This window comes from Harpia harpyja, chromosome 11 (assembly GCF_026419915.1).
Source record: "Harpia harpyja isolate bHarHar1 chromosome 11, bHarHar1 primary haplotype, whole genome shotgun sequence".
In the NCBI taxonomy this organism is placed as follows: Eukaryota; Metazoa; Chordata; class Aves; order Accipitriformes; family Accipitridae; genus Harpia; species Harpia harpyja.
This window is the reverse complement of record NC_068950.1, coordinates 115,058-127,787: the sequence shown is the minus strand read 5'-3', so window position 1 is coordinate 127,787 and position 12,730 is coordinate 115,058. Positions and strand designations below refer to the sequence as shown.

Genomic DNA, 12,730 nt, shown 5'->3' with positions numbered 1-12,730 from the left:
ACTGTGACTTTGTTTTTCCTGACAAATCAACATAGACTGAAGAACAGCAAAACACCTTTGCACAGAGAATTTTTACAACAGTACCTCTCACTGACTGTTTCTTTCTTTGCTTCATTCTCTTTTTTTTCACTTGGCTTCTTCCCAGCAGGTTCATTTTTTGCCTGAAATTTATTTTGCACATCATCAGCTGAGAATGTGGTCTCAATCACTTGTACAATCTGATGGTAATGGGATATCTTTGAGGATCAGTACTCACTTTTTCTACAGAAATTATTTTCCCATGTAACTCTGTTTTGTGGAGGTGAGTAATACACTTTGTTGCTTCCTCAGCTGTAGACATCGTAACAAAGCCGTAACAGCGAGCACCAGGACTGCGAGCATTGGTGACCACTTTTGCACCTACCACCTTTCCAAAATAAAGGTATTACACTCACTGTAACAAGTGCCCACCATTTAACAGCAAGAAGTACAAGCTCCATTTCTACTCTGTTTTATTCCTGTCCATCATCATTCAGGAAATTTCTATTTTTAAGAGATTGACAAATACAAAAGAAGCATTGCTTGGAGCCAATCATGCTTCTGTTGCCAATGCAACGCTGCAAAAGCTGCATCAATAGATGGGAGCCAAAGACCGAATCCTGTTCTGAAGAAAGCCCGTTTAAAAAAAAAAAAAAAAAAAAAAAAAAGCTAACTTTACATCATCATTTTGCTTAAGTATAAAGGAGTAAAAACCTAATAAAAAATTGTAAGCAAATTTCCACCCAAATGCTAGCTCAACTGCCAAGTCCCATCTCCCCTTGAAAAAATGTTTTCATGTCATTGCTAAGAGGCAGACCCACAGTGTTATCTACAATCTTGTTTAAGAAACAGGAAGTTTCCCTCAAAAGTATAACTTGAAAAAGCCCACATAAAACACCTGTTTTCATAAATGGTGCTTACTTATGCTCGTATATTCAATACAGTTCACTTTCTATTACAGAAATCAATCATATTTCACAGAGGTGTTATATTTTAAAGTACAGCTGAATAAAGAACATACTTTTGAGTATTTGATTTATTGCAGATGTACATTTACTTCTAGAAGTTTGCCTCTGCTAATACTGCAAAGAAAATAACAGTAATTTTATTTAAATGACTAAACGTTACCATGGCATCTAAGTAGAGGCAAACACTAGGTTGGCTGTTGCGTATTTTTTAATTACATTTAAAATTTTGTGGCACATCTCTATGATCAACATTTCAGGTTACCAGATGGAATTCTGAACAAATAAATGGAAGAAAAGTATTGCATTTTTATTGTTACAAGGAACGTTAATAAGGTTTTGTTTACTAGTCTCATGACTTTCAAACTCAAAGCTGCTACGCTTAATCCATTTTTGCACCTATTGTAAAGTCACATTTAAGTTCCAGAGTATTTTCATTAGTTAAACATTCAATTGCTAGCAGATACAGTTTTCTTTTACTACAATCTGCTGACAGTCATCTATACATAGGCTTCAAAGGTTTGACAAAAATCCTTACTGAGGTCTCTGACATCAGCCTTCTATTAAACTAGCTCGTTCAATTTCCCAACTGACAGGGAGATTTAACTTGCCATTTTGTCTATCGTTAATAACAACTGCAGGACCTGGCCCCCGCTCCCCCCAAACCAACCCCCAAGCCCCCCCCCCAAAAGTACCCAAACAAGTGCTTTAAAGCAATTGCTAACTCTAGACAAAAATAAAACTTCAGGTACCAAAGCAATTCTTAAGATATTCCCCAATAATTATGTTTCAACATTTACTGCATGTTTTACTTAGTCCTAAGGAAGTCTTCAATAAGCACTGTTAAATTCACTGTTGACTGAACTTCCAATGGGTGAAGATACTATACTACAGCACAGGAGACAGAAGTACACGTAAACAGTCATTGACTGTTTCAAATAAAGGACTGTAAATGGAATTTTATATTTGTTTGGAAGTGAGCGACAGAATAAAAAAGCAGTCATTCAGTGTGTACTTTGGCAATTTTTTCCTTGATATCCCACAATATTTTTGATAATTTGATTCCTTTCACTGGTATTTTCAGTGACAGGAGCTTAAGAAGTCTTGTTAAGACAGTTTCAAGTGGAAAAAAACCAAACCAAACCAAAAAAACCCTTACCTTCCCATATTTGCTAAACAGATTCTTCAAATCTGTAGCTCTGGTAGTGGAAGCCAGTCCACTCACCCAAAAGTTTCTACCAGAACCGCTAGCAGTGCGACCTAATTAGAAAACAAACAAAACCAAAACATACCCAAAATCTTAATTATTTCAACAACTACTTCTGAATTAAAAAGCAGCAGTTCCACAAATCTTTTTTTAAATCATAGAGCAAATGAAATGCAATGCGTAACATTCTCCCTGCCATGATTCAGATTCCTGAAGGCAAGTAGTATTACAAGTCCAAAAACTTTAAGATGGAACTACAAGCTTTGATACATTCAACAGAAATATGTTATGTCATTCTTCAAGAAAGAAACTGGACTAAGGCGTCTCTGAAGTAAGTGTGGCTCTTGAGATGTGCCTGGATAGATCCCACTAACTGCACTTACAGGAAAAGACAGAAGATCTGCTAGAGTTCCGGGAACTGTGTTAGTACCCATGTACGCTCATGTCTTGCCCTCCTTATCTCCTCAACTCCAAAGGAATGAGGATGGGATGCAGATTAACTGTACCTCTCAAAGGAAAGACATTCACCATAAAAAAAGCAAGAAAATTTCTCTCCTATTTCTGCCCATACAGATTCCACACAGTTAGGGGTATGAAGCCTGTGACTTCAGTTACAGGGGTTAGAAAAGACCTAGCTTTCTTTAACTATGCAAGAACTAGAGAACACCCATCCAATTTGGCATCTAAACTAGAAAGATAATTTTATAAATGCTTATGTACTTGTAAAGTCTGAAAACCCAACGTCTAGTGTTTAAAAAGTGTTTGAGCTGAACTCCAAGTTTTAGTGTTTGCATTTCAATGCGAAGCACTTAAGCCGGTATAGTGTTTCCAGTCTCCTTTGAAATGTCTTTACAGTCCTTTTATCAGTCTTGGTAGTGTCCAGTTCCAAGGCTTCAATGAATGGAGTGAAGCAGGTTTCAGTCCAGCTACCTGCTTCCAAACCATCTGCCTTTTTTTTTTTTTTGGTGATGTATGGAATTTATCAGAAGTGCTTTCATCGAGGGGAGACATTTCTTCCAGAACCTTTCTAAAATGCTATTTTATTTGAGTGTCTTTCCATCTCCTACTTCCAGATATTTTTTGTCATTGTCTCAAACATGAGCTTAGCACTGAGAACATTATTGTTAATATTTACACAAGTTCCCTAGGGAAGCATGCAATCATTTGTGCCAATCTTTTTAAAAAAAAGAGGTCTTTTGTATATAGTGGACTAAGTCTACACTTGTCATCTTCTAGTCTCAAGAACTGCATTGACAAAGGTATGTCGTGTGCAAACACATGGGAGATATATTGTCTTGGTGTTTCAAAAAGCTGAGCCATAGGCTTTGATGCTTTTACTCCACACACTTCCTCTAAAATTTTAAAATGGCCTCCTGCAGTTACACTGGCACCAGCATCCTGGAGAAAGAGAAAAATGAGCACTTTCTTCTTTCTTGTATTTTACCGTCGATTTTTTAGATTATTTAAACTACGTTAATATCCTTTTTGAATAAGCTTTGATCAGTCTTAACATCTCCAGTTTTTGCCCTCCCATAAGACTTAAAATGGTGCTCCTGCAATCGTACTGCACTTTCAAGATAAAGACAGACTGGTACTATAAAATCTTCTCTAACTTAGAAACTAGAACGATATGGGTATTGGGAGCCAACCCTCAACACTGGAGACATCTTTCAGCTACGCATAAATCAACTGCCAAGTCTAGACTTACACGAGCTCATAAATTTATTTTTCTACACTTATTAATACAGCCCTCGTAATGAATGCATGGAACATGGAAAACTCCTTGTTCTAAATAAAATCCTTTCATACATACAGGTGTGGAAACAGCAACGTACGAGTCCGAACTGACTTGCACATAGTTCTGTACCTTTCTTCTGACTCAACCGCTTTGCTCTGCATGCAGAGAAAGTTACATAATCAAGTGGCTAACTCTCCCCAGTGCTGTTTACTAAGCCAGAAAATTATTTAAAACAAATGTTATGGAACACAGCACATCCTTTGGAGGAAGGTATGCAGGGGCAAGGTTGTTATCAGACACCCAAGTTCCTGAAGCCTGTTTTGAATGCAAACTTCAAGAAGAGTTTTCCCAGTCCACAGAAAAAAATACACTCAAGTCCCTGGGTAAATGACAGCATGCACAAGACACTCTTTTAAATATTCTGAAATAAGAGAACATAAGATTACAGACTGTAAACAAGAGGTAAACAGACCCTAATGGAGCTGATGGTGAGGTCCAGTAGCTTGCAGACATGTATAACCCCAGATCTTGGAAAAAGCAGCTGACAATGAGTTCAGTCTGTGTTGTAAAACCCAATTAAACCCTGTCCAGTCAGTAGACTGATCTCATAAGGAGTTTTTTGCCTATTATAGGAATTGCTGGAACTTCCATGCTTACCGTGCTGAACCACCTTGCCTGCAACACGGAAGAAGAATGTTAGCAGTCAGTTCTAAATTTTCTGCCCTGGTCAGGCAGAAGAGAATAGAGAGATGGGGTGAGCTGCAAAGACTCAGCAGCCTGATGTATTCAAAGGAAGAAGTATGATGAAAAAAAGGACCAGGCACCTGACAGTGTTGATCAAGAAATTCTCATCTTGCTTATGATGCATATTTGCACCATAAATAGGATCTGTGTGGACAAAGATTTAATAATGTCAATCTAATTTGAAGACAACGTTAAGCTGTAAGTTTCTGTGGCATTTAAATACGTGAATACTAGATTCCAAATTATTTCAGCAAAACAGAAGACAGTATGAAGAATCACAAGCATTTAGCAAAGCAAACACAATTGCTAAAAGGCTCTTGACTCACTAACAGCTGTTGGTAAGTGTCTTCAGTGCCATGAAAGACATATTTGCCACGTATTAACGTCTATCTTTGACGATTAAGATACAAACAAAAGGCTGTGACACAGATATCCTTAGAAAATGCATAAAAGGAAAATAGTTTTTTTCGCATAAAGAGATTAAAAAAAAAATCCAGAAAGAGGTGAATTATTTATGATACTTAACAACTGCACAGATTCCAACACCTTCCCACTGATCACCCCATTCAGTACAAAAACAAGTTTCTCCAAGCAATCATTAAAGTTCTATTTTTGAAAAGAAACATACCTTTCTCATCCTTTGAGATTATCTTTGTATCTCTGTCCTCCTCAACAGGGCTAAAGACAAAACACCACATTGTTCAAGTCAGAAAGAAAAATGACTAAATATAAATTACGAAAAATGCTAAAATTAAATACCTACCAGAAAATATGTTGCAAATGAAAACACACCTTTGTATACTTGATTTAAGAAATCTGACAAGAAATAATGAAGTCAGATTCTTAAACAGACTTATATTAGGAAGACGTTTACAAGTAAGAGTAATTTAAGAAAACAACCTTTGAAGGTTGAGGAAGGAAAGAAATCAAACCCTCTGTGTTTAAAAAAAAATAAAAATATCTGCACATGGAGAAATAAAACAGACTCTTTAGCAATAGGCTACAATTTCATCAGTCTCGGTGGCCAATTGAAGGAAACAGCTTATTCGCATCACTTAAGGACCAATGAAAAAAAGATAGCATCTGGTCTATAACGGAGAAAAAACAAACCTCTTTTTCTGATCACCGCCCTCACTGGTTGAGGACTCTTTAGTAGCAGGGGATTCCTCAGAATTAGCTTTGTCTTCTGTTTTCTTGGCATCTTCTTTGCTACCTTTGGCTTCAGGACCTGCGCCTTTTTCCGCTGTTTCCCCACTAGAGGCTTCCAGGCCTTGGGAGCGTTTGCTACTCTGATCGCTTAGGGTCTCTACTACTAAAGATTCAGAGTCCGGTTTCTCTTCCTCTATTGTCTGTTCACTTGTCTCCCCTTTTGCTACAACTAAACGCTTTGCTTCCTTCCTTGCCATAGCTTGTGCCGATTTGCTGTCCAAATCTAAAGCATCTTCCTCCAACTGAGCGGCAGCAAGAGCGTCCTCTTCCTCCGCTAGCCTCTTGCCTGGCACCACGTTACTTGCTTCCTGTGCATGTGGCCGCTCCGCTTCGGAAGTTTCTTCGTTAAGTAGTTCAGATTTACAAGTTTCCCCCAAAATGTCGAGTATTTTCTCATTTTCTACGGATTTAACAGGAATAGAATGGCACAAGATTTAATCACCAGGGAAATACAGCAATCACAAATGTGGAACTGGCATGGCTGCCACACTAACACCAAGAGAACTTCTAAGCTACACAGAGATTGGAAAACCCTAGTGTACACAGTGTTAAAAGTACTATGCTAACCGCTCTCTGACAAACTACCAAATCAGCCCTAAAATGTTAACAGGGAAGAAAAATGCCCCCACAGATTTAACAAAAACCTTCTGGCTGATCCTTGATATTCTTCATGAAATCGTTCAGCTCTGTTTCTTCTCTAGTTAGCTTCCAGAGTCCGAGATGCTTAACTGAACGTATCAAGGCACTGAGGGTTCAATTTTTAAATTTCTGTGAAATTCTTTTAGCAGACAGTCCAACATGAGAACTGGGCATCTTCTGATGGTGCATGAGTGTGTTTGCAGTCCAGAAAGTGAAAAGTATCTGTATGAAATTTCCATGAAGAAACTCTCTTCTTTCTTCTGTATCCAGTAACAACTAATCTTTACCTTTTAATGCCCTATAATATCTTTTTACTGCTTTCACTGCTCTCTACTTAGTAACAGAGTTAAGGTGTGTGCGATATCACAAGATCTGTTTACAAGTAGAATCTTTAGCTTTTAAACTGTGATTAACTTCTCTAAATCCATTTATGTAGTTTAACAAGTTTTTAAACCATTTCATTTCACTGGAAATATTTCAAAGATGACAAGCATCACTTCACAGATCTGGGGATATGATTGGGTTTCCAATCTCTATGACCCTGCATGATCTGGATTGTCCATCATAAAAATAATGCAAATTCTGTTTGTTTGCTTGTTTTTTTAATAGTTAATGGTTTAAAAAGTATTAGTTGAAAAGACAGGAATATGTTTTTCATTAACAGTACCTGGCTCCAAGTGTAGCTTCTCCATTTTCTGTTTGGGAAAATAAACACAGAATGAGGATTTCATAAAACGTATTTCGTAACACAGAATAATAGCAAACCCCTGCCCAATCCAAAGATTGAAAACTACACAAATTCACCTACTACATTTAGCACTTTTTTTCACCATCCACTGGAACTGAGTATTTTACATAGGTAATTTTTCTGGCATGTTAAAGCCAAATCAAAATATCAGCCACAATTGTGTGTCATGTCTAACTTGGAATGTTAAAGAGACCGATAAAGTAATCTTTGTGTACCATATCAACTGCACAGTGAAAAACAAACCCAGCTACTACTCGATATGATCAGCAGGAGAACGAAGAAATCAACAGTACAAGACCATTTTTATTTGCCACAAAAGTGGAGTAAGTCTTGATAGCTGACTGAAAAGTAGGGAAAAAACACAGGGCATTCTCATTTGACAGACTGTATTCTGAGCAAGATCATGTATGTCCTGGATTCTGTTACAATTTCATATTATGGTCACGTTTGCTTTTCTGTAGTATGAGCACAGAGTGAGTACTGGTAATAACAATCTGAAATACAGCTACATTTTCAATTTACCTTCATTTCAATTAAATCAGAAGAAGAGGCATCTAAATTGTTTTCAATTTCATCATAATCTTCCTAAAAGAGTAAAAAAGGAATTATAGCATTTCTTACAAAAAGTAACGTTACCTTTCGGAGAAATACTACTGTATTCAATTTTCCCTAGCAATAATATGAGAAATCTTTTCCCGTATTTTTGACAGATCTCAATTGCTACTTCAGATTGTAACCTAAGAACGAGGAGCAACATATAAATATTCTTGATGATTAAATATCTTTCTCCAGTTACCTTTCATTTTAATTTCAACATGACATTGTCTATTTCAAAGTTATTCTTATTTAGAGAGGAAATTTATTTCACATTTCTGTGGTTACTGTACATAACATGTTTTTCCATTTTCCCACTTTTTTACTTCTTTAGTTTCTAACTGAAAAAAGAAGTTAGAAACGAAGCTGAGTTAGGTTTCTACTTCTCCAAAAACAGAACACGTCCCCAAAATCTTCCTTCCTTAAGAGCTGATGGTAAGACTCAACCAAAGCTCATCAGTTATATGATTCACAACAGCTCTAATTTACAGTACATCAGAAAATTGCCTTTCAGGCCAACTGGATGTTGTCACAGTGACTCTGTTTTCAGAAGATAAATGATAAAAAGTTGAGACAGACACCACAGGCCTAAAATAAATAAATGAATAAAAACATAAGGAGGCAAGGAACGATAATACGTTCAGTTTTGGGAGTGAACAGCCTGAAATAAAAAAAAAACCACACAAGGATCCAAGGAAGGGTAATATTTGGGGACTGAACGTAACATATAGATTACGCTCTTCATTCAGTAGCAGGAGACTGTGCTGTCTGTAGAAGACATTGCAAATTGCTCTCAAAACTAAGTCGTAAGCCTGGCAATGTCAGAACAGGGCAATACACAATACATAAAGATCTTCTTGTTTTATTAATCTCTATGAGAAAACTGTGCAACACAAATTCTTTAAACCAAAGCATTATTTCTGCAGAAAAAATTTCCAAATTATCTGTGAGTTGAAAGCATGTTTCTCTCTCTCCATGTATGTAAATACCTAGATGGCTGGGTATATGCATATATACATTTAAACACACATAAATGGGAAGAGAGAACACCAAAACTAATACATTACTCTCAATTCCAGGCTTCTTTCACAGCAAGCAGAGACGTTACTGCAAGGTAGAGAAGGCTGTGACCTGTCTGCTGTGAACATTTCAGCCTCCGACAGGTCCAAGAACATTTACCACTTAAAGAGCAGGACATAAGAGCTGTTAATGTGAAATAGAATGCATATGATATTCATGTCCTATATTCTATTACACTGAAATAACTCATTCATGTGCCCGTATACTTATTAAATAGCTTCTGAAAATTTACAAAGACCTCTATTCACTTACCTCATTTTCTGTTAGCTGATCTGGAAGTTCTTTCATTTCTGCTTCAACATTGTCTTTATTATCTGACAGAGAATCAAGAATATTATCAGGACTATAGTCTTCTCCACAGTCTACAGCACTGCCATTATCTATTTCAGCTTCATCTAACACGCTAATATCCATCATATCAATATCTTGCAAGGTATCCAGACTTGCTTCTATATCCTCCTACAGAAAGAAAAAGGGTAGATGTATATTTATTGTGGGTTAAATGGTTCATATTCTTAGTAACAGCAATCATAATTTCACTTACCTGCCCATCTCTAGAGTTTTCTTCTAGTCCATTGTCTTCAACGCCTTCTTCTTCTGGTTTTCTTCCTAAAAATAGTATCACTGAAGTGAGTTACAGCACTAAATTTCATAACATGTCTACTGTTCGCTGAATTATCTATTCAACACTGAGTTTGTTTCAACAAATAATCATTAAGACCCTGATTTAGAAGTCCAGGTCTGTCTGGATGTAACAGAGGACAACTTGCCACTCGATGCAAGCGAACGGCATGAGCGTGAAATAGAAGTAGCACAGCTACATATTTCAACAGCTACGGTCCTCTCATTCCACAACATTTCAACACCTAAAAAGACAACATTCAACACCTAAAAAGACAACACTGTCTAGGAAGGTGTTCCATTTAAAATAAACACCTTATCATTGTTACAAACAACATCCCTCTTACCATTTAAATAATTAAACTGATTTAGAATTAGTATTCACTTTTAAGATCTTGGACACACAGTTCATGTTTAGGCATATCTGTCACCAGCAAACTTGTATCGCTATTCAAAACCAACTGCTCTTTCTCTATTTTTACCCCGTTATCTTAAAGGAAGCAGCTTAAAAGTAAGTTTCAGAAAGTATCTTTTAGGAACTGGTTATGAGCAATTCAAATAAACCATATGTAACATGGCCCACACAATATTTAATGATTTTGAAGCAAAATATACTTAAATCACTAATGAGCTATTTCAGAACAGTTTATTTTCAAAACAACAGCTATAAAATGAAATATGACACTAACAAAAGTTAAACACATTTGTTATTTGTGCAACAATGGTTCTAATTATTCCCACTATAATTTCTTGCATCTAAAAATGTATCCCAATGATGATGGAGTTTCAAGGACTTCTATGAAAAAAGGAAAATGTATATAGTTACAGCAAGGCAATTAGTACCCGGGTTGTTGTGGAGCCACCTTAATGTAAGTTGGCAGAACTTTTCACAGGAGCTTACACTGGCTGCAGCTGCTTGCTCTGTACCTGACACAATTCTACACTCATGGTCACAAGTACAGAAACACCTGCAACTTATGGTCTCATCTACAGGTTTCAAGATTTGCTAACAGAAGTATGGTAAGGTGTCAAATCATCATTTAAACTTGTTATCGCTCACTACGCAACTGAGTTTTACCGTTTTCCCTAAGGGAAAAAGAAAACCTTTTTTTTTTTTTAAATTAAACTAATGAAACAAAAGAAATCAACATCATATGCGAAGTTCTAGCTACACGGAAACAAAGGAACTGTATTTGTCTAGACTCCATACCTTTGCTAGTTCTTTTTGGCATTCTCTTGTTGGTCAGTTCTGAGGCCACAGGAATTTCATCAGGATCTCCTCCTTCATCCTCAATGGCCTATCGGAGACAGCAGTATGACATCTATTGTATTGTTTATTGGTGTGCGTTTGTACTGGTTTTGGATGGGGTAGAGCTAAATTTCTTCACAGTAGCTTGTGTGGGGCTATGTTTTGGATTTGTGCTGAGAACAGTGTTGATAACACAGGGATGTGTTAGTTATTGCTGAGCAGTGCTTACACAGCGTCAAGGGCTGTTCTGCTTCCCACCCTGCCCCACCAGTGAGCAGGCTGGGGCTGAACAAGGAGCTGGGAGGGGACACAGCTGGGACAGCTGACCCCAACTGACCAAAGGGATATTCCGTACCATGCGATGTCATGCTCAGCAATAAAACTGGCAGGGGTAGAAGTTGGTGGGGCTGCCATTACTTGGGGACTGACTCGGCATCAGTCAGTTGACAGTGAGCAATTGTCTTCTTTTACATCACTTGCTTTTCTTGGGTGTTTTTTTCCCCATTTTTAAAAATTATTAAACTGCCTTTAACTCGATCCACGAGTTTGCTCTCACTTTCACCCTTCCAATTCTCCCCCCTGCACTGGGGGGGGGGGGGGGGGGGCAAGTGAGCAGCCATGTGGTGCTTAGCTGCCTACTACGGTCAAACCATGGCAGCATTTTTAAGGATTTGTCAGATGGAAACACTACCGTCTCACCGTAGTTCAGGTCATAAAGCCAGGCAGCCATATCAGCCGTTAGAAACACTGAATAGTATGGTGTTGTAACAACCCCACAACCAAATCAAGCTATAATTGAGAAGCAAAGTTCCCCTCATCTGTAAACAAGGCTCCCTGCTCGGCCGATAAGCGCTTTAACTGTATAAAACTGAGAGCGATCGCTACAGGAACTCAAGCGCATCTGACAGTATTTTTTCCTCAACGTGCAGGCCTATTAGAACCCATAAAAGGGTCAGGACTGACTACGCTGTTCTGGCGTCACGTAAGTCTGTGAAAATACATTCCGGAGAGGTGGGAGATAGAGTCAGGTGAAGCGTGCCCAGAGGAAGCAAGAGAAGACATACGGGAAAGGGGAGCGCGTGTATATGCTGGGGGAACAGGACAGGAAACCGGGGAAGGACGCGCATACATGAGGGACAGGGAACGAGGGAAAGACCGGGGCCACCGCGGAGAGAAATCAGAGCAGCGCTCCGAAGGAACGACCACGGTGCGGGCGGCGGCGCGGGTGCCCACACGCTGGAGCGCGAGCGGGCGACGCGGGTCTCTGCTGGGGGGGGTCGGGGCGGTGGCAAGAAGCAGCGCAGCGGCGGGGCTGCTGGCGGTCCCCGCAACGGCAACGGCTCCACAGCGGTGCGCGGAAAGGAGCAAGCCGCTGCTGAAGGACACCCCGCGGCTCCACGGGACTCAGCGCTGGGAAGCAGCGGAGGGACACAGCAACCCCGCCTCCCCAGCACCGCTCGCGCTCCCCTTAAGGCCTCCCTCGGCACAGTGGATCGGGACTCCGGGCTAGACCCCGAGCGCGCATGCGCCAAGCGCCCTCGGGCCGGGGACAAAGGACCCGGATGACGCCTCCCCCGCCCCCTCTGCCGCCTGGTCCGCGGCTCACCTTCCTCAGCCGCTCCATAAGAACGCTCTTGTTGCCGCCGCTGTCTAGGTTACGGCGCTTGAGCTCGGCCCGCAGGTCGATGACTCGCAGCTCGCTCAGCCGCCGGGTTTCAGGTTCCGAGCCGAGAGCCGCGGCCCCGCCAAGGGATGTGAAGTCCCCCAGCCCGGCCGCTGATTGACTCTCCGCCATCAAGGCCCCTTCGATATTCCGCCTCAAGCCCGAACGCACGGGAGAATAAGGCACAATCAAGCAGCTAACCTTGCGATCGCAGCACAAAATGGTGGGGAGGCCAAGACGCGCCGAAGGGAGGGG

At 39.8% G+C, this 12,730-nt stretch overlaps 1 protein-coding gene across 2 annotated transcripts in view; it reads right to left on the bottom strand.

The window, feature by feature from the left end:
- Positions 1 to 12,730, bottom strand: part of LOC128148006 (scaffold attachment factor B1-like) — a 20,203-nt gene extending 7,473 nt beyond the window's left edge. The window contains exons 1-11 of one of the 2 annotated variants that reach the window (XM_052801363.1): positions 12,419 to 12,730; positions 10,774 to 10,861; positions 9,487 to 9,551; positions 9,195 to 9,401; positions 7,791 to 7,853; positions 7,188 to 7,215; positions 5,783 to 6,281; positions 5,301 to 5,350; positions 2,143 to 2,243; positions 257 to 406; positions 85 to 161 (exon numbers count right to left, since the gene is read on the bottom strand). In XM_052801363.1, coding sequence (XP_052657323.1) covers positions 85 to 161; positions 257 to 406; positions 2,143 to 2,243; positions 5,301 to 5,350; positions 5,783 to 6,281; positions 7,188 to 7,215; positions 7,791 to 7,853; positions 9,195 to 9,401; positions 9,487 to 9,551; positions 10,774 to 10,861; positions 12,419 to 12,607 — 1,517 coding nt within the window. In that variant the 5' untranslated portion in view covers positions 12,608 to 12,730. The remainder of the gene's footprint in view (positions 1 to 84; positions 162 to 256; positions 407 to 2,142; positions 2,244 to 5,300; positions 5,351 to 5,782; positions 6,282 to 7,187; positions 7,216 to 7,790; positions 7,854 to 9,194; positions 9,402 to 9,486; positions 9,552 to 10,773; positions 10,862 to 12,418) is intronic. The other variant, XM_052801364.1, reaches the window with a different exon arrangement.